Source organism: Pteropus vampyrus, unplaced genomic scaffold (assembly GCF_000151845.1).
Source record: "Pteropus vampyrus isolate Shadow unplaced genomic scaffold, Pvam_2.0 Scaffold7, whole genome shotgun sequence".
Lineage (NCBI taxonomy): Eukaryota > Metazoa > Chordata > Mammalia > Chiroptera > Pteropodidae > Pteropus > Pteropus vampyrus.
In genome coordinates, this window is record NW_011888788.1 from 12,077,162 (window position 1) to 12,098,190 (window position 21,029).

General features: G+C 39.4%; 1 protein-coding gene and 1 non-coding gene across 2 annotated transcripts in view; one reads left to right on the forward strand and one right to left on the reverse strand.

Annotated features, from left to right (window-relative positions):
• Nucleotides 1–21,029, reverse strand: part of KIF16B (kinesin family member 16B) — a 245,989-nt gene that overhangs the window by 64,232 nt on the left and 160,728 nt on the right. The window contains exon 22 of the mRNA XM_011371247.2: nt 10,782–10,904. Coding sequence (XP_011369549.1) covers nt 10,782–10,904 — 123 coding nt within the window. The remainder of the gene's footprint in view (nt 1–10,781; nt 10,905–21,029) is intronic.
• Nucleotides 16,906–16,978, forward strand: TRNAK-CUU. The gene has a single exon. It is a non-coding gene; the product is annotated as a tRNA-Lys (tRNA).

The window sequence follows — 21,029 nt, forward strand, 5'->3', positions numbered from 1 at the left end:
CCTCCCCTCTAGCAACCATCAATTTCTTTTCTGCATCTAGGAGTCTATTTTTGTTTTGTTCATTTTGCTTTTAGAGTCAACAGAGAAAATCATACAGCATTTGTCTTTCTCCGTCTGACTTATTTCAATTAGTATAATACCCTCTAGATCCATCTATGCTGTCACAAATGGCAAGATTTCATTGTTTTTTTTTTTATGGCTGAGTAATATTCCATTGAATATATGTACCACTTCTTCTTTATCCATTCATCTATCAATGGACACCTAGGTTGCTTTCAAATCTTGGCTATTGTAAATAATGCTGTAATAAACAAAGCGTGCACATATCTTTTCAAATTAGTGTTTTCATTTTCTCTGCATACATACTGAAAAAATGTCATGGTCCTTTGGGTAAGAAAGCTTGAGTGTAAAAGCCAAGGATGTGAGCTGGAGTTGAATCCCTCTATTTAACAAGGGGGCAGCAGTTGGAGCTTCCAAAAGATATCTAGGAAGGAGGAGAGAGAATGCTGATGCTTTGAGGAGAACATAATTGTCTAATGGGGTATTTGCAGTTATTTGCTATGAGATGTGCAATGTACCTCACTCTCTGGCTCCTCTAGGGAAACTTCAGAAAAGTTTACATACTTTTCTTTCTGGGGAATCCAAAAAGTGCTGAGGTCTACAGCCAAGTGGACATAAAGGAAAAGAGACTGTGTCAGTGACCATCTAGGGGTTCCAAGGGGCAATGAAGTAGCTGCCCCTTGAATCAGGTCCACGAAATGCATAAGGAGTTCCTAAACTGAGCAGGCTCCCCCGCCTCCACTGCATTGGGCTCCATGAACCAACAGCTCTACTAACTCCACAAATTCTATCTCAATGGCACCTGAGGGAAGAAGCTGAGCCCAGCAGGAGGAGCGCAGTCTTAAATCCAGTGCACTGGGCAAGGAGACAGAAGTCTAAGTTCCAATGCTAGATCTGCCTCTGTCTGTTGGTAACGTGGATGGGAGGTGTACGGAGATCGGAGAATGAAGATTCCTTAAAGCAGGAGACCCATGCAGATATAAGCTTATTCTACCTTATTATCCAGGAGACCCCTCTGGGTAGAGCATAACCAACAAGTAAAGAAAGTGGCTTCTGAACTTGGTCTGAATCTGGCATGCCATGAAGAAAGGAATCTAGAGGTTGACTACCACGTTATCTCATACTCTACAAAACTATGAAGTGATGCAAAATCATACAGGGCCTTTCGGCTGACCAAAATGTCAGCCTTCTATAATAACTAGAATAACAATTTCGTTATGCTTTAATTTCAGCATCTTCAAAACAAGGATAATACTCTTTATTTTAGTATACTTACTTTGTATAGTAGTTTGAAGGTAAATTTGAAAGAATGTACGAAGACCCTAAGTTTCTGATGAACAGATGCCTTTCAAATCCAAGATCATTACTAACAAGTCCTTCACCCTTCCTCTAACACCTCTTTGAAGCAAGGAGGAATAGAGAAAATTATTCTACTTTAAAATTGTGGGAAATTGTGAGAATGCCTGTCTAAGCAATTTCCCTTCAAATCATCAGCTACCCAGAGGCAAAGCACAAAATGCCAACTCTCTACCAGTCACCACTGGAGAATGGAATAACAAACAGCTCTGGATTGGGACAGACCTGGATCCCGGCTTTAGCATAGTCCCTAATTAGCTGCGTAACTGTGGCTAAATTATGCTATTCCTCCGGGCCTCGTTTTTTTTCATCCGTAAAATGGACTCACGATACCTAACCTGCAGATGAACTAAAAAAAAAAAAAAAAAAAGTGAAGCAACTAGCAGAGTGCTTGGGTGCTCAATAAATAGTAACTCGTGGCAGTATGGTCATGCTCCTAAAGGCTTTTCATTACGCATTAGTGAAAGGCCACGGTATCCACAGATAGCAATTTAAACCATCTTGTGATTTATTTGAAAAGAAATTAATTCTAGGAAGAGATGTAAAACTCCCCAAATTCTGAAATTAAGAGAAAACATTAATATATATTTATACAGAAAAGGAATTTGACATGGAAATTCAAGGTACGGCCACAAGGTTTTCTTCTGAGTTTGTGACTTAATCTCATTTCTTCTTCATCATTTCTCACATGTGAAGCAATTACTTTGTGATGATAAACACAACTGCCCAAGTAAAAGCAATATAAAAGATTAGTTGCTTTGTGTGAAGACAGGGAAAGGAAAAATGTTTTCTTAAGTTTTTCAGTGAAAGACAAAGTTCTCAAAGAAATGGTAGGGGTGCCTAAAAAAAACTTAAGATAAAATATAATTCTTCAAGTCCCAGTGCTATTTATTTCAATTGTTATTTATGTTTAAAAGTAATACGCAAACTGAATGTTTAAATCTAAAAAGGACCACAACATAAGCAACACTCCATTTGTCTCAGCTGTGCTAATACACATGCAGGGAGATAATCTATCAAGTTACAAAAAAGCAGTGATAGATTCAGATACCGACATACAAATGTCCTTCTGAACATTTATATTCTATCAAATTGGGAATACTTCTAAAAGATGTACATGTATACAGTTTATCTAATATGCTGGAACAGCTCTTATTTTTATTCTGCCAAATAAAGAGAAATTTCTCTGTAAATGTGATTGCTTTAACTAACTCCCAAACTACAAATTTTCTTCATGCTTCCTGGCAGGTCTATCCACCATCAAATTCTCCAGGTTTGTCAAAGCCTTGACAATAGCCCCAATTTACAAAGTGACTGTGACTTGGCCAGAATTCAAGATAAGAAGTTAAAACACACAAAAACAACAGTAAATTTTGAGAATATGCAAGGATTTGGAAATGGCCACCCTGTTTAGAACAACATGAAAAAAGTGCAGAAAACAGTGATATTTAGAAGGTGCCTTAAAATGAGTAAGCGAGGGAGCCAGTGTGGCTCAGAAGACTAAGATTTAACATGGACTTCTGGTATGTGGATCTACTTACTCGCTGTGTACCCTTAAATAAGTTACTCATAATTTCCTAATCCATTAAATGCAAGTAAAACCCCCATTTTGCTACATTTTCCACATGTGTGAAAATGTCTAGGAAAGTATCTTGGAGGAAGAAGAAGGTACTTGATAGATGTTCGTGTCCTTCCTTGAAAAGAGTCTGCAAACTCAACTGCCTACAGGGATCACTCAGAAACAAAACTCTGAGGTCCTATGACTATAAGATAACAGAGAGCATAGCAGGAGTCTACGTATTATTTGAGTATATTTAATCCTGCTACAGAGGATGGATGAAGCTCATAAGAAGGGCTAAGCATAGCCAGTAAGTAAGCTGGAAGCTTATGCAATACAGGGAAATGTCACAGAATGTCTGAACAGATAACGAGTAAGCAAGCAGCTTGTGAGACTCAACAGAATTCATAAGATGTGCTAAATATAGGCCTGTAACTTATAAGACATGCCAAACATAGAATAAATATGACTGAACAGACAAGAATGCTACTTAGATACAGATATTGTTAAGTCATGATCATGCCCTCTCTGGGCCGACAGTTATGACAGCTACTGACCACCCTTGGTGACAAGTGGCCTGGCTCCATGTATGCTTTACCCAAGAACTGCACGTGAAAACGAGGCTGTTCAGTAGGCCACTGGCCAGCCATGCTCCCATGGAGCAAGTGTGTATTGCTCTGGTCACCCTCTGTCAGCCCATGCCCCTTGCTCAAAACTCTGGTCTTGCTAAGCACAGCGGGAAAGGTTAAAGTGGCACAGAGAGGGCAGATGGACATGATGTGACCCTGGGCTCAGGTCGTGTGTTCCATCCAGCTGCTCCTCCCTCCCTTGGCTTCTGTGTGTGTGTCTAAACTGATTTAATAAACCGTGTGATCAGAGACTTCATGTGGTCCATGAGCCTTTTGTACAATGCAATCGGAACTTGTGTGAACCTAGACACTATCCCTCTATCAGGTAACCTCCTCCGGGACAGGGAGCTTTGAGGTCTGCAGTAAAGCAGAGCTTCAAGCCCCACCCCAAGAGGACCCACTGCTCCCATCCAGCCAGTGCCGCTTTGAGGGGACATCAGCCCAGGCTTCCCATGTTTTCTGATATTTTACAGAAACTTGGAAAATCTGGATTTCCATGTCATATCTCTCAAGTTTTAAATATTGACAATATATTCCAAATTGTCAACATCTGTTCAAGCCAAATAATACACATCATTCACCACCAGTTTGCTCCTGCTGCCTTAAGTTAATGTGTATCACCAGTCCGGGCACCGCAGTCTCTGTCACATGGTCCTTCAGGGGTAAAAGGAAGATATCAAAATTTGAAGTTTTATAGTTTACCACATCTCACCTTCAGGGTCTCCCCCGTTTAGGGAGGACCAGACAGATATGAGTACTCAGTGCTCAGCATCTTCCCAGCTCTAGGGCTGCACTCAAAAGGGAAGAAGGCTCTCAGGACTGAAAAGAAAATGATCACAGGAACTATCTGCAGGTGGTCTACAAGTTCGTACTGGAAAACTTCCTTGAGGTTACATTCAATATCATTCCTTATCCCTGTGTTCTCTGCTTTTATCCTTTGCAGGCCACTGACCAGGAGTTAAAGAAAAATGAAGTGGCATGGGGCGGGCAAGAGAAGGAGACTATTACTATAGTACCTTTGAAAAAAATCAGATGGTTAAAATTAGGACAGGTGGTATTTCAGACATCATGCACTTGAGTTAAAGTGTGTAGCCCTGGTCAGCAAATGGACCAAAGTGATTCTGGACTGAAGGGCTGACTTCCTGCAACCACTTGAGAAAAGGCAGGGACTTGTCCTTTCCTGAACAGTATGAGGGGAGCATGACTAGGGTGCCAGAAGGCTCCTTACAGGGGACAACATTAAAAACTGTGCTCCCAGGAAGAAGGTCCTGGAACATGCCCAGGAGCTCGGGATAACGCCCAGAGGGTAGACAGTTGGCAGACGTCTACCCCTTTCTGCGTACAAGCCAGAACAAAACTAAACTATTTGATGGGCGCTGGAGACTGCCAGAGCCAGGACATGTGTGTGTGCACATGCTGCTGTGTTTATGTGTGTGCTACGCGTGTATGCACGCACTGGTATACTGGAGAGCAGAACAGAGAAGGTGGGAGGGAGGCAGGAAGATGGGGGCATCAGCTATCTTAGACTCAGATGCAGTCAAGAAGCTTGGTTGTCCACTCTATCTGGACAACTGGAGAGCCAACCACATCCTGAGGAACTCAAGGGGTGAGATGGTAAGATGGCTAATCAATGATGGAATCCATCAGCATAGATAGAGCATGAAGAGCCCCAGGGTTGGGGAAAGACTGCTTATAAAGAACTCATGGTCACATAATTCCTGGAGCTATGCCCAGTGAGGACACCTGTGGCAGGTCTGTGTGGGTCATATTATTGGGTAACTTCTACTCAGTGCTGCACAGACTGACAGGGCCCATGGAGCATACATCTAGGGGAGAAGACCAGCAATAAACATGACATGACTGAAAAAAGAAAACAGTGTCACTGCAGGCTGTGACATCTGCTATGAAGGGAGTAAACCAGGTGATGGAAGGGAGAATGCGGGGGAAGGGGCCCTGCAGCAGATGGCACTACTTTAAGAAGGAGACAGGAAGACAATCTTGAAAGATTACTTTCACTTTTAACAGGAATAAATACTCTCAGGGAACAAAATATTTTTAAAAAATACATGAGTATTGGCTTGTTTCTTTATATTACCATGTTAATATGTAAAGTTAAAAGGCAGGGAATTTAAAACAACATTCCCATAACAAGAGTATGACAGCCTCTATTAGTCTTAACCATAGATTTCCTAGGCCAGTGTTCTGTATCACGCTGAAATGTAATTTAAAAATTAAATTCTACCCACTCTGGTCCTAGCTAACTAGAAATGGCACGTATAATGCAGTGTAAATGACTTCATATAACAATCACTGAAAAGCACTTGAAGCAGGAGTTTTAAAATGACTATTGTAGTCCAGTTAGTGGTATTTCCTGTGACAGCAGCCATTTAGTGCAAGCACAGATTGTACAGGTACATTCTGTTGACCAGTAGGTGACATTCGCAATACTCAGCACAGAATGAGTTCTCAGAAAAAAGCCAGACTGGCACATTCTCAGCTTCTCTGCCTGTCTCTGACCTCAGCTGGTGGGACAGACATCTCTTGAAGCATATGTGGACACAGTCCCAGAAGGATGTGCTAGTGGGACCCATTGGAAGGTGTAAGTTCAAGGACAACAGGACTGATGCCTGACCGGGGGTTCCCAGGTCTGTATCTTTCAAAGATCAGTAACATAAAGAGGGAAGAGATGCAACATGGAGATAGGAACTTTCTATATTTTCAAATAAGGACATTAAACACCAATCCACAAATTGTGACATCTATACAATGGGATTCTATTTAGCAATACACAGTAACAAATTATTGTTACACTCAACTGCATGGATAATTTCTAAAACATATGTTAAATGGAAGCATCCAGACACAAAAGAAAATGCTGCCTGGCCCCATTTACATGGCAGATGAGAACAGACACAACTAATCTGTGTTTGCAGGAAGGAAGCAGATCAGTGCTCACCTAGAAGCTGGGCCTGGACACTGACTATAAAGGACCACGAGAAACTTGCGGGAATGACTGAAAAGTCCTAAATCTTGATTGGTTACTTGGGTATATACAGATGTCAAAACTCATGAAACTACACATGAAATGTCTGCATTTCACTGTATATAAAATATGCCTCAACACAGTTAATCAAAAAAATTAAATGTAACCAAAGAAAAACACCCTATATATTTACCTATTCTTACAGATATTTCATAAAAGAAAGTTATTTTTAATTCCCCCTGAAAAAAGATATAAAAGACAGTCCTTTTGAATTAAATATATTTTAGTTTAATAGAAAGCTCTATTTTTCTCATTTTAAAGCCAGTGAAGGAAAGCTCCTTGGGTCCCATCAGAGATCAGAAAATGAGCATTTGAGAACCACTGATGAATCACCTCCACGCCCCGCCCCCGCCCAGTTCCATCCCTGAACCCTATCCTGACCATTCCTTTAACAAGGGTCACCATTACTTCATCCCACAATGAACAGATCACTGGAGCTACCAGATTGGGGATTAAAATGAAAATGGCCAGGAAGAAGGAATGATTTAAATAACTAATGAATTCTATTCTAAGAAAAGGTCAGGAGGCAGAGGGAACAGGAAGGGTGAGAAGCTGGAGAACTCAAGGAGCCACGCCTCAGCACGCTCTCTCTTCCCAGGCTCTCTGGGGCCTGCCAACTCAGAGGAGACTTGTTCCCAGTGGGACCTGTGTGTGCATGAGTCATCTCAGCTGCTGAAATGAACTGGCAGCGACCACCAGCAAGTTGCATAGTCAACAGGGGTCTATTCTGGGTGTCAAGACCCTGCCCTGCTGGTCACAGAGGGCACGAGGCCTTGCTAAATGCACTCAGGACCCCAGAAGACCCTTAAGGAGGATGGAAAACAAAAACTGATTTTTTTGGGGGGAAGCAGCAACGATTCTTCTAAAATATAAAGTGAATAATATAAACTATCTATATACATTAAAATCAGATTTTCCTTCAAAGATCTAAAACTAAATAGAATAGACTCTTTCGAAATTGATACTTTTTACCTTAACCTTCTTAAAGCCAATGGCTCACCAAGAGAATTTAGTAGTAGCCACACTATTTCCTAAATGTGACTGTTTATTCTAGAAAACATTGCCTCTGCATGAAACAGTCAAATGATGGATGGATGGGGTCGACATACTTAATTTTAAAAGTCAGAATGTTAAGGGGGAATAAATAATCAAAAAAAATAAAACGAACCCACAAAACACAAAACCTTTTAAAAACACAATTGAACACTGAACGTCATTAAAAGGTTTCCAAGGGTAAAATCTTACTCATTCTCTACATCTTTTTAAAATTAATTCATTCATTTTTAATGACGAACAGTTATACAGCACTTATATGTGGCAGGCCCTGTTCTAAGCACTTTACATATCTAAGCCCATGCGCTCCTCGTACCAACCCAGCCAGGCGGGTTTCATTAACCCTATTTTAGTGAAGAGGCACAGTGAGGTTGTCCGACCTGTCGAGGTTCCCGGGAGGAGACTGAACAGGACCGTACTACTCCAACAGCTAGGCCTTTGCTGGAGCTCGGCCATTTTGGTTTTGTTCAGGGCAGGGACAGTATATTCATGTCATATTTGTTTCTAATTCTGGTCCTGATACTTCTGTGACTGGGTATCCGCATGAGAACTGAGGCCCTCAGCACACCTACTTGGGAATGCACCAGAGACCCTTCCTATAGCGTGAACTAGGAATTCTCCAGGGAACACTACTAACAGGCCATTTCTGGTGCTAACGATTACATCACCTGGGATAAGCACAAAAAGGAAGCAGAACAATGACATGCTTTCAGAACTTCACTTTGATAAGTTCAAAGAAAGAAAAACTCTTTGGTTTTGGATTTTATATACTCTGAAGTGAAAGCCTAAATTCTCAAAGGCCCCATAGGATTTTTTGTATTTGGTTTCTCTAACTTGCCTTTACAGTAGCATCTTCAAAATTTTGGCCAGATTTGCATATGGCCTGAGCTATTTATTATTTACTTGAAATTTTTATTTAAATCAACTCAGTTTTTTTTCTTGTTTCTTTTTTCTTTTCTAGATATAACTGACATACAACATTGTATTAGTTTCAGGTATACAACATAATGATTAAATATTTGTATATCTTGCAAAATGATCACAATAAGTCTAGTTAACATAGAGTTATGATAAACTCTATGTTAACTAGAGTTAACATAGAGTTTACCATACAGTTATGATAAATTTTTTCTTGTGATGAGAACTTTTAATATTTACTCTCTTAGCAACTTTCAAAAATGGAATACAGTATTATTAACTATAGTCACCAGGCTGTACATTATATCCCCAGGACTTATTTTATAACCGGAAGCTTCCACCTTTTGACTCTCTATACATGTTTCACCCTCTCTTCTGCCCCCTACCCTTCAGTCCCCTTTGGTAGCCACCAATCTGTTCCCTGTATCTATGAGCTTGGGTTTTGTTTGTTTGTTTTTTAGATTTCACATATAAATGAAATCATACTAAATCAACTCAGTTTAAAAAAATTAAATATTTTTGTTAGCCATGTCTTAGTTTTATGCATGAAATTGATTTAATACTTATATTTTATTAACACATTTATCTATTAAAATACATAAATCTAAGTACCAGCTAAAATCATTGCATGTCTTCTGGTGCTGTGAGTTCTATGTTTTGGAGAATTCAAATTCTGAGCTGGTAAGGCCAGTCTTTATCCTCTAATTAAAACTATGGAAATAATACAAACACACCTTCAGAAATTATTTTATGTATGTATACATCATTACATGTCGTATACAGAGGGAACTCTACACACATGCACATGCACGCATGAACACACAAGCACATACACATGCAGGCATGAACACACAAGCACATACACATATACAATTTCAAATGGCTGAGAAAAAGGAACTGAGCAGGAATGAGGCATTAAGCCAGGGCAGTGGGAAGTAGTGGATCAAAAACATAGTATAACATTAGTTATTCGAACTGTTTCTCTAGGAGGACTGAAAGAACAGGCAAGCCTAATACTTTAGGGCTCAGGGGCTCCCCTGAGGTGTATGGGAGAAGAGAAGTGGGGCGGGCTGGCTTTAGGATCTCTCCCCCACCTCCTGAAACAGCAACTTAGTGTTTATGTTTGCTACAGTGTCCTTCCTTGTAAGATATTGTTTGAACAAAGGGCTCAGCTAAGAAGAAATTTGGAAACTACAGGTATTATCCAATTTCCTCATTTTACCCATGAGAAAACCGAGGCTCAGAGAAGGTAAAACACTTAGGGTCACTCAGCAAATCACAGCAGAATCAGAGCCTGAAGAACTCGACAACCAGATTCTCAGTCTGGTGTTTATCTGACCCAGCCACCTCTGACAACACCTTCACACAGACGTATACTGGTGACTTTGGTGGATGTCATTACATCAATACCCTTTCTTGAAAATGAATAGTGTAATTAATCATTAATTTCTTAAGGAGGGGCTCATGGCCAACAGCATTTAATAAAATGTTATGAGTCAATGGGAATAAATTAGAATAAGATGAAGTCATTATCTTGGAAAGATGATGTAAAGAAACAGGCACATCTCTTCCTGAAAAGTTGTATAAATCAAATAATGCCTAAAACAGATTAGGAAAGCTTCTAATTAGTAATCATAGAAACAACAATAAAAACAGCAGTAGTAGCCATAGCAATAGCTATTAATGTTTTATCACATACCAAACACTAGACTCAGCACTTTATATGTGCCGATAACCCTGAGACATAAATGTTATTATTCCCATTTTTATAGATAAGAAAATTGAGCCCACGCCCACAGGTAGGGTACTCAACTGTCCTGAGTTACCTGGCATTACCGGGTTTCCCAGGGCATGGAACTTTCGATGTTGAATTTGCGAAAATCCTTGGCCACCTGGGTTGGTTGGTCACTTTACTTGTGGGGCTGGTAAGTGATAGCAACTTCCATGGCTACCTGACTCCCCAACAACCACTCCCTTTTACAGGATAACTTCCCTTCATGTGCCACAGTCAAGACTTTCACACACTGGTTTAAAGAAGGGAGTAACCAATATCTTACAAAACAAGATATTCACATGTAGCTCCTCCTTTTACAAAAAAGACAGAGAAAGCACTGCATTGCTTCAAGCCTCCATTCCTCGAGAAGAGTAAAGAAGGGACACTTACCTTGACCTCAAACTCGAAGTGCTCGTCCTTTCCTTGTCCGCAGAGAACATAGCGTGGAATATTGATTTTAATTGGATCCTTCAGGTCATCTGGATTTGCTCCCAAAGAGCGAGAAACCATCCGCTATCAAAGGCATATCAGATGGGGAGAACAAAGAAAACCAAGATCACTCAATTGCAAATATCCTGCTTGGGCAGATGGGAGAAAATGTTTCAGGTAGAGAGAAAAGCGTCAAACCAGTAGAGCTTATTTAGAAAAATGGTGGTTTCCTTTGAAAGAGAAATGCTAAGTGTCTTTCATAACAAAAGACCATTTCTCTAGATATACCATTCCCAGAAGTAAGGGCAAAAGCACTTCAAAATGTTGTTTGGCTTTGAAGTTCCTTCCAATTTATAAGAACAAGTGAAGAAAGGAACAGATTATATATTCTGACTTTTAAAGAAATCCATCTAAACCAGATTCCTTTCGGAAAAGTCTTGATCATCTGACTTCTTTTTTCTTCATAGACTATCAGATGGTTGTACACGCTGGAGATTTTATTCAAATTTACTTCATTTTTAACTTCTAGACATATTTATAAGCCAGTGTAGTGTGGAAAGCTCTTTAAACCACAATTAAAATAAATCCCAAGCATTTTCTTCGGGCTCCATTTGATTAATAATCAACTTAGCTCTGATAAATATTTATGGTCTGGATGGTGGGAAGCCAGAGGGGTTTGAGGAAGAGGCATTATGAAAAAAATAAATCTTCGAAATGAGTTCTCTTGAGTGTGAACAGGAGGAAATCTCTGAACGATCCACATCATTTGCACTAAACTGAGACTTTAGAAAACATAAGAAAATGTTTTTGAAGCAGTAGCAATAATAAAATAATTACAATCAGAATTATAGTTGCATTTATTGAATATTACTATATCAATAATTTCACTTAATACTTTATATGCATTGTTACATTTAATCCTCATGAGTCCCTATGAGGTATTAATCTTTTTTGACCCTATTTATGAGATGAGAGACCCAAAACAGAGAATTTAGATAAGTTGACAGAGGTAAGTGGTAGAGCCAGGATTTGAACTCAGGCTAACCTAAAGCCCAGATACCCCACCACTGTGCCATATAGCGATATTTAAACAAAAATTTATCCATTTGAGACAAATTAAGCTAATGAACACTTCAATGTATACAGAATTTAAGATGGAAACTCCACGATTATGCAGTGAAATCTACTACTTGACCAAGAAGAAAACAGTTGGTAACGTACTCCCTTTTGCTCAGGCAGAAAGGGGTCCTGGATCCTTGGATCCTTAGCCAGGTATAACATCCTCTCTGTGGTGTGTGTGTGTGTGTGTGTGTGTGTGTGTGCGCGCGCGTTGTGTGTGTGCATGCGTGTGAGAGCGAGAGAGCAAGAGAGCGAGAGCGAGAGAGAGCGAGAGAGAGCGAGAGAGAGCGAGAGAGAGTTATTTCTGGATGACACAGAGGCATATGATTTATCTCAGATTACTGCTTTCATCTAGCTGATATTGTAAACATTTTGGTATGATACGATGTTACCAAAGGATTTTAGAGCATCTTAATCTTTCCCTGTGTAGCTGGCCACCCACAACAGTAGTGCACCTATTTAGCTGTCCCTGATGTCAAAAACCATAGTAGAAATTTTTTAAAGCAAGTTTTTTAACAAGCGCATTGCCAAAGACCTTTCAATTCACTGACAGTATATTTCCAAATTACTTGAATTGTAAATAATTCCTGAAAGAAAGAAAAACATTTTTCTATTTAAAAATGATAAAGCAGAGAAATAATTGTGTGATTTTACTTCTTTTCAAAGAACACATTCGCTGTTAAGAAATGTCTGACCTACAAATGCCAGTTTACCCCTGAAGCTCTTGCTCTCTGCCTAACCCCTGAAATCTTCTATGTTATGCTTAACAATTATATTTTTCAAGTAGGAACATAATCTGTTTTCAAAATCTGACAATCACTTGGGAAACCAACTTGTTGCATGTGTGTGGATTGAAGGTTGGGGTTGCAAGTAAATTGGAGCTTGGAACAACTTAGGCAGAATGTTGCCAAACAGATTTTAAGCAACTAGCAACTGATAATATTTGCTCTACCTTAGGAGGAACCTGGATCCTCCCTACAGATTAGACCAAAGGGCCAACACAGCGAGCAGCTGATATGAGGAGCCATCTCTGTGCAGTTGCAGGATCTTTCCGAAGAGGAGAGAATGAGGAAAAGGAAGAAGGAAAGCAATGAAGTCTTTTTCCTTCAATCAACTAGGACCAGTGTATTATCATGTATATGACGGGTTCTCAAAAAAGGTGTAAATGACAATATCAACAAGGGTTAATACGCTTGGTGTTAAAACTACCGTTATCTGCTTTCCTGAAGCAATCACAGAAAACGGACTTGGGATTCCATGTGATGTTCACTTCAAACACTGAGAGAGAGAGAAAGAGAAGACATGAAATCAAATCCCCATTGGAGGACTTGTAACAGTCTGAGTAACAGTCATCCATCCCCACTGCACCTAAGTTTTCTTTTGTCTATGGAAATGGGAATATTTACTAAATCCTTACTATATGGCAGGAACCCAAATCAGTGTATTGCCTGCCTTGTGGGATTTCCGGTTTGAGTAAACCGATAATACAGCAGGGTTAGTTCTGATGGGGACACTGAGTGAGAACTATGAAAATGTACATTGCTATTCTAAATGTACTGAATTTTACTGAGGAAGAACTGCAATCAAAACTGCCCAGGTAATGGGCGGTCAACTAAGCAATGGAGAGTTAACTTTAACTTTCTAAATGCCTTCTCTTATTAGGTACTTCTAAGATATACAATCAAACATTGGTATTTTTTACTGAGCTCCAACTATGTGCTCAATAAAAAGTAACTTTTACAAAGTATCTGTAACTTCTAAGACCTTTCTTCTTTTTCAGTTGCATTAAGTTTTGAACTAAGATTTGTTTTTTCTACTCTAGATGGACTACATTCTAAAGTGAGCAAATGCTATGTTAACTTTCTTTTTTATGTCAGCTTTCAAAGTCAAGCAAGATTGTTAAGTGATGATCTGATTACTATATAAGCCTTTTAAGACTGGAAAGTTCTCTATTTCTAAGAACGTATAATTGTGAAACTAATCTCTAATAAAAAAAAAAAGTTGTTTGGAGTTTAGGTTCATAGATCCTTTAAAGAAAAAAAAAACCCCGGCCTCAAAAAACTAAATGGGAAAAGAAATAAAGAAGGAACAAGGAACCGGGGAGTAACTGGATCTTATACTTATGCACCTCACCTAAACCACAGACAGCCCTTTATACAGCAGCATCTGCAAGTGTAGCTCAAGAAATGGTTCTACGTGGGATACAAGAGCCACTGCCTCAATCAGGATCGATCAGTGAAGTGTAACAGAACCCTTCTTTCATTTTCTTGCACGTTGGAGACTAAAAATATAGTTAGATTTCCCTGCTATCATCCGTGGTCACAGTATGCTTCAATTTCGCTGATTTCAAAGTAACTACATACTAAGTGTACAGAAATGAAAAAAACGCAGAAAGAAATAACTGAAAAATAAGCCAGGGATCTGAAGACATTGGAGGAAATGTATAAGCAGATAAACAGAAGAAAAATCAAGAGTGTGTGTTTCCATCAAAGCACTGCTGCAATGGAAAATTTAGAAATTACTTTTTGAAGCCAATTTCATGAGAAATACAGAAGTCTCAGAATATAGTGTAAAAGGTTCCTGACATTTTCCTAAACTATGTTTATGTTGGGCAGGAAGAAAAACTAACAGAACTGTCTCCTAAATTTACTTTTTATTTGCAAGTAGCTATATTTTGAATATCTTGAGTTTTATACTAGACAAGTAAATGTATGTTGTATCACATTATGTCCCTTTATTTATGGGAGCTTTTAAACTTATATGTAATTATTTATTTTAGAATCACAGTTTTCCTATATGAAACAAAGAAGATTCTTAGACTTAGAAGGGAAGCTGCTGACATATCACAGAAGGAGATAAAGAAACACGAAAGGCATGTCTTGCAGCAGATCTGGCAGTGGTAAATACACAGGACGTGTCAAGCTACTGCACTGGGGAGTGGTTCTATTTAGAAGTAAAAGGTCGAGGAAAAGCACCTGGATTGCATTTCTATACATAAGAAATATCGTCTTTTAAAATAAGATACAAAGAAATATTTTCTGATAATTTTTAATGAAATAATGCCCTGTGTCAACAAGTACTCTATGTTTCAGTAGTTGGGGAAATACTATAGTTGGGTCCTCAGGCGAAAGAAGCAGGCAGAACACAGGCTACATTTTAAATATTCAGATTAGAATCTTCTCTTCCTACTCAGGCAGTCCCCTTCAAAAGAGGCAGATTAAGGAAATTAATAGGAAGAGGCTTTAACATCCACTCAGATAACTGTCAGCAGTGCAGAGGGCACAGAACAGATCAGTCCTACAGGGAGTCATCAGTGTTTTCCCCTAAACACTCTAATTATGTACCAGATGGTTGAATTCCGTGTACGCTTTAACTATGACAAGGTCAGATCTGAGGACTGTTGTCTGATCTCCTAGTGCCAAATACCTAAGCTTTGCTTCTAAAATACAGGCAAACCTTGGTTTTTATCAGATTTAACAAAATTATTAATTCTCCTGTCTCTGTTCCCAGCACAGCACATATTTCTAATCCCTCCTTTTTTCAATCATATACGCCATAGTGATAGTTCTAATTAGAGCTATTATGGATCAAGCACCAACTATGTGCCAGCAGTTTGAAAATTGGGGTCTCGCTAAAGATCTGCTACATTCTCAAATATGAGCCATGCTACTGGAAAGAAGGAATAAAAGTAACTTGTGTGAGCAGGTGCAAATTATGAATATGGTAAAGAGCCAAGGTATGTTTATATTCACGTCTAGAAGGTGAAGCCTGCCTACGTGCTAACACCAAGCTGTCCTGAAGGCTTACTGCATACAACTGAAACTGAATTGGATTTTGCTAGGATATGGGACCGCAAGTGCCACAGGCACACCCTGGCCATCTTTGTCAAGGTGAAGACTTAATAGAAGCCTGACATGAAGAAATAACACTAATATTATCTCATTTTAAAGTCGGTTTAGAATACTCCCATCAGGAAACAGAAATAAGGGTTTTCAAATACGAGGTATATCTTTTGTGGGGAGCCGCGGGTCTTCGGGCCGCGGAGGCTTGGTTGCAGGACTGGGTGTTTTGCCTGCCTCAGACATTGCGGAGCCTTACTTCCTACTTCCTTTAACTTTCATCACTTCCTCCCCCTAAGCACACACCCCTTAGGCTGTCAATAACCCTCACCCCATCCCCTTAGACCCAATGGGCGTGTGGCACCGCCTACTCGGACCATCCAAGAGCCAATGCGCTTGTCTTCCGCCAGCTAGCCCCGCCTCCCTTTGTTTGTCCTGTATAAATATCCCCGCTGAAAAATAAAGTTTGAGGCTTGATCAGAATACTGTCTTGCTTCCGTCTCTTTGTGTCTCCTGTCTCGCCTTCATCCTCCAAGGTTCTTACCTGGACAGATACTGAGGGCAACTCTGGACAAGTTCAACCTTATGTCCTTTCTGGCCTCCCCGTTAATCTTTGGGGTCGTGATATTCTATCACAACTAAAACTTATCACGTGTAGCCCTAATGAGACAGTCACACAACAAATGCTCAAACAAGGATACCTGCCCCGCCAAGGGCTAAGAAAACATAATCAGGGCATTAAAGATCCTATTTTTGTTGAACCCAAATATAATCGCCAAGGTCTTGGAAGCCAAAATTTTCCTTAACGGCCATAAATATCGCCGCTTAAACTTTAAACATTTCAAGGACTTAAAAACAGCAGTTACTACCTATGGGCCTACTGCCCCCTATACACTTGCTATTCTTGAGAGCCTCAGTGACCGTTGGTTAACTCCTAATGATTGGCTCACCCTAGCTCGCGCTACCCTTTCGGGCGGGGACTATGTCCTCTGGCGCACAGAATTTGTAGAAAACTGTCGAGAAACTGCCCAACGCAATAGTGAAAATAGGGAGTCCCGGTCTTGGACCCGAGATAAGTTACTCCGACGCCCTCCTTATGACACCAATGAGGTCCAAGCCACCCTTCCACCAGGCTAGCTCAGTCGGTAGAGCATGAGACTCTTAATCTCAGGGTCGTGGGTTCGAGCCCCACGTTGGGCGCCAACTCTGCCCCGACCGGCGGGACAAAACAACGCGGGACGAGGAGGAACCTATGGAGGATGAAGGCGAGACAGGAGACACAAAGAGACGGAGGCAAGACAGTATTCTGATCAAGCCTCAAACTTTATTTTTCAGCGGGGATATTTATACAGGACAAACAAAGGGAGGCGGGGCTAGCTGGCGGAAGACAAGCGCATTGGCTCTTGGATGGTCCGAGTAGGCGGTGCCACACGCCCATTGGGTCTAAGGGGATGGGGTGAGGGTTATTGACAGCCTAAGGGGTGTGTGCTTAGGGGGAGGAAGTGATGAAAGTTAAAGGAAGTAGGAAGTAGGAAGTAGGAAGTAGGGCTCCGCAATGTCTGAGGCAGGCAAAACACCCAGTCCTGCAACCAAGCCTCCGCGGCCCGAAGACCCGCGGCTCCCCACAATCTTTAATTTTGATATATATCTCTAGGGGTAAGTTACCCAGAAAAGGACACCAAGTTGGACACAGATACCTGTGGAATATCTTATTTACCCTATAGGCCTTTGGGTAAATCCAAAAGGTTTGGGTAACATTTACAATCCATGATTCTTACCAGAATACAGTATTTCATCCACACAGATCTGAGCTGGTCAACATTATTTCACAGTTTGGAAATATTGGATAACTGACGAATGTTTCAACTTAAAACTATTAAAAATGTTGCCATCTTTCTCTAGATCACCAAAGACTAGTCCCTTTAATGGTCATCATTTCCAGATAACTCATTAAATTGATGTGTTTTAAAGGACTTAATAATGAGTCTAGAATAACTGAGAACACGGCAACAGCTGCTAAGTGACTCATTACCAAACACTACTAGAGACAGTTTAGGACCCCCAGCAGGGAAAAATCACATGTTCTCCCTTCTAATTCTGTACTGTCTTTGATTAACCATGAAAATTACTGTTCATCTTCACTCATTGATTTTTGCTGAGTCTTAGGTTTGGTTCGAACTCTGTTAAACTCTAAGGGCCAGAAGAAATAAAAGTGTGTGTGGTGGTTGGTGGTTGGGGGCAAGATGGAATTCTCTTTATCAGGTTTCTGTAGAGCACATTGTTTAACCTTCCAGATGAAGAAACAACATGGAGCATACAAGATTGTCTGTACTATATTTATTCCATGACTGTACCCACTTTTTTTCCAAAGAAGTTAAAAATGCAGAGAGAAAAAAAAAAATGACTGAGGTCCACGCAAGGAAACAATGAAATTGCAAAGAAACTTGTAAGGCAATTTTTCGGGGTAAGAAATCATAAAAAGACAAATAATCGTTAATATCTGGAAATTCCAAGAAAAAAACTTACAAGTCAGAACAGAATTAACTTAACAATTCTTCCAAATATTCATTCCTAGCATAGTCATTTCTTTTTTAAAAAAATCAATAAAAAAAAGTACTCAATGTCAAGAATAACTGTGGCAAGGAGATAACTTTGGCATTGTGGAAAAAATATACGTTCTGGAGTAAGGTCTGGGTTTGAGTTCCAATTCTCAGTCAAATGATCCTTTCTGAGTGAAATCCCCAAATATGAAATGGAAATCGATAATAATAATTCCTTAATATCAGGAGGATCCAGGAATTGTTATTCCCAAGGAATAACACATGGAAAGGAACTCTGTACACTGTAAACACAATATAAAGAGTGGTTGGGATTGTTATTACTATAATCCACTGTATCTTCAGCAATGAGAGATTTTAACCAGATATTAAAAAGAAAAGGCAGGAGGAATGATTTAGAAAAAGTCTTTCCTTCTCACCAACTAGATTATTTAGTCACATTCCTTATAAAGAAGGCTTTACCAAATTATAAGGATGTATCCTTAACAAGAGATTAGATGGTAGTGGTTTGACAACTGTGTTGTGTAAGAAGCAGCAGAGAGAGATAACTGCCTTCTTTGAAGGGTTGTGATACAGTACAGATTGTGGACCAGACTTGTTCTGTTCTGCTATAGAAAGGTGTCATGGATAGACAGACTCTGCAGATGGAGACCACAATAAGGAAGATTATGGAAAGAATGGTCTAACAATGAGAATAGTTTCCAACGAATAAACTGCTTCAGAGGTAGACATCAGTCCATCCATGAGGGTGTCAGGCAAAGACTGAATTGGAAAGCAAAATGAACTAGGTAACTCTAAGGAACTTATGACATATGTTCTTCCTCTGACTGAATATTTCCATTAGGGAGAAGTCCTATAAGTTTTATCTGAATTTTTTCTTCAACAGCCATAGGAACCATGACATAATACATCTGTGGTAGATTGACTTATTGGTCTCAATTCTTCTCTCCCTTAGTCATGCCATGGCTTCTTGGTAGAGGGAGTGTATTTCCTTGTTCCTTGACTTTAGACTCGGTCACGTGATATGTGTTGGCCAATGTGATGCTAGCAGTCGTGATGCAGTGACTGCAGATGACTTGTAGCCGACAGCAGAGTTGCCTCAATCTATTTGTAAACCATCACTGAGAAATAAAAGGGTTTTTTGTATGTCACTGAATTTTGGGATGTTATTTGTTATTTGGCAATAGCTAACTGATACAACATCCATTACAAAACATATTTTAAGAAATGATGCAGAATTGTCTAAGATATACACTGGAGGCTGTGTAAGTACATTACCAAAATGACCTCATTAGAAACTCATCTATCCATAACACTGCTCGACCATCAAAGAAGCATTAATAAAAGTGCTCTAATCTATTTATCATTCAAAAGTGCTCTATTTATCATTCAAAACTAGGAAAAACATAAATAAAAATTAACATAATTACTACTGCTGGAAGACACAAGTATTCTCTCGAAAGGATGAACATACATTTTTTAAAATAATAAGAACAGAGAGAAACTGTTTTGAAATGTTTTTCAACAAAGCCTAAATAAAGTCACCCTGCCAACCGCAAGTCTGCAAAACAGGCATCTGTGAGCAAAATGGATTTTAATCAAATTCAGATGAAATCACTGTTTTAAAAGTATTCAAAGAGGTTTTGTAGAGTACATTAACAAGTCCCACAATGTGTTTATGTCTATATTACAACAATGCAAAATGTCACATAAAGCATGTATGAACCTTTTATTTTTCTGATGCAGGAACTCATTACATTTGAGATGTTTCATTAAGCTGGATGCTGAGACTTTCATACCTGCTCCACTACAGCAGTGCCATGGGCTTAAAACTCCTGAAGAATAAGCCAGTGGAGCCAGAGGGAGGCCACTAGAATTGAAACCGTGGTGGATAATGGCTCAAATACTAGTCCACTAGCTTCTACAAGCATTATGACAACTTTAATATTTACTTCATGGATAGTAAATCAGATTCTCATATCAGCAATCATATTTGATCTCAAGGTAAAAAGTGTGCTTAGGTGAGAGAAGTGACATGTAAAATCTGAATGCCAGAGGCAGCCTCTTTTATCTGGTGAGCTCTGGCTATAATCCTCATTGTGGCATACTTGGATCATAAAGCAAACTGAGAAGTTAGAATGAATATGACTTTTATGCAATGTTCATATTTGCTACATGCTCCATGTATGAACAATATTAAAGGCCACAACTTATCAGACAGTAGAATTATGCCTTTTTATCTGTAAAGACAAGCAAGTCTGTCTGCTTAATATTTGTCACTCTTTGTTAAAATTATATACTACTTATATATTGTTTCCTTTCCAATCACAGCATCCCCATGCTGGCATCTTAAATTCCACTCATTAATTCTGTTCTTTTCAAGGATATATGAGAAAATACTCAATGGGACAATTTAAAAAAAAGATAATGCAAAATGTATTAGCTGAAAAAAAGTAAAAAAATATCAAAACACATTAGGCAACATATTTTTACAATATTAGAAGATTATCATGGTTCATTCTTGAAAATTTTCCCTGGTAGAAAATCTACCAGCCAAGAATATGACAAACCAATTTTAATAATGTCCTCATCACAGACTCAAAAGCCTTCATGTACATATGTCTCTGTGTGTGTGTGTGTGTGTGTGTGTGTGTGTGTGTGTGTGTGTGTGTGTGTGTGTGTGTGTGTGTGTT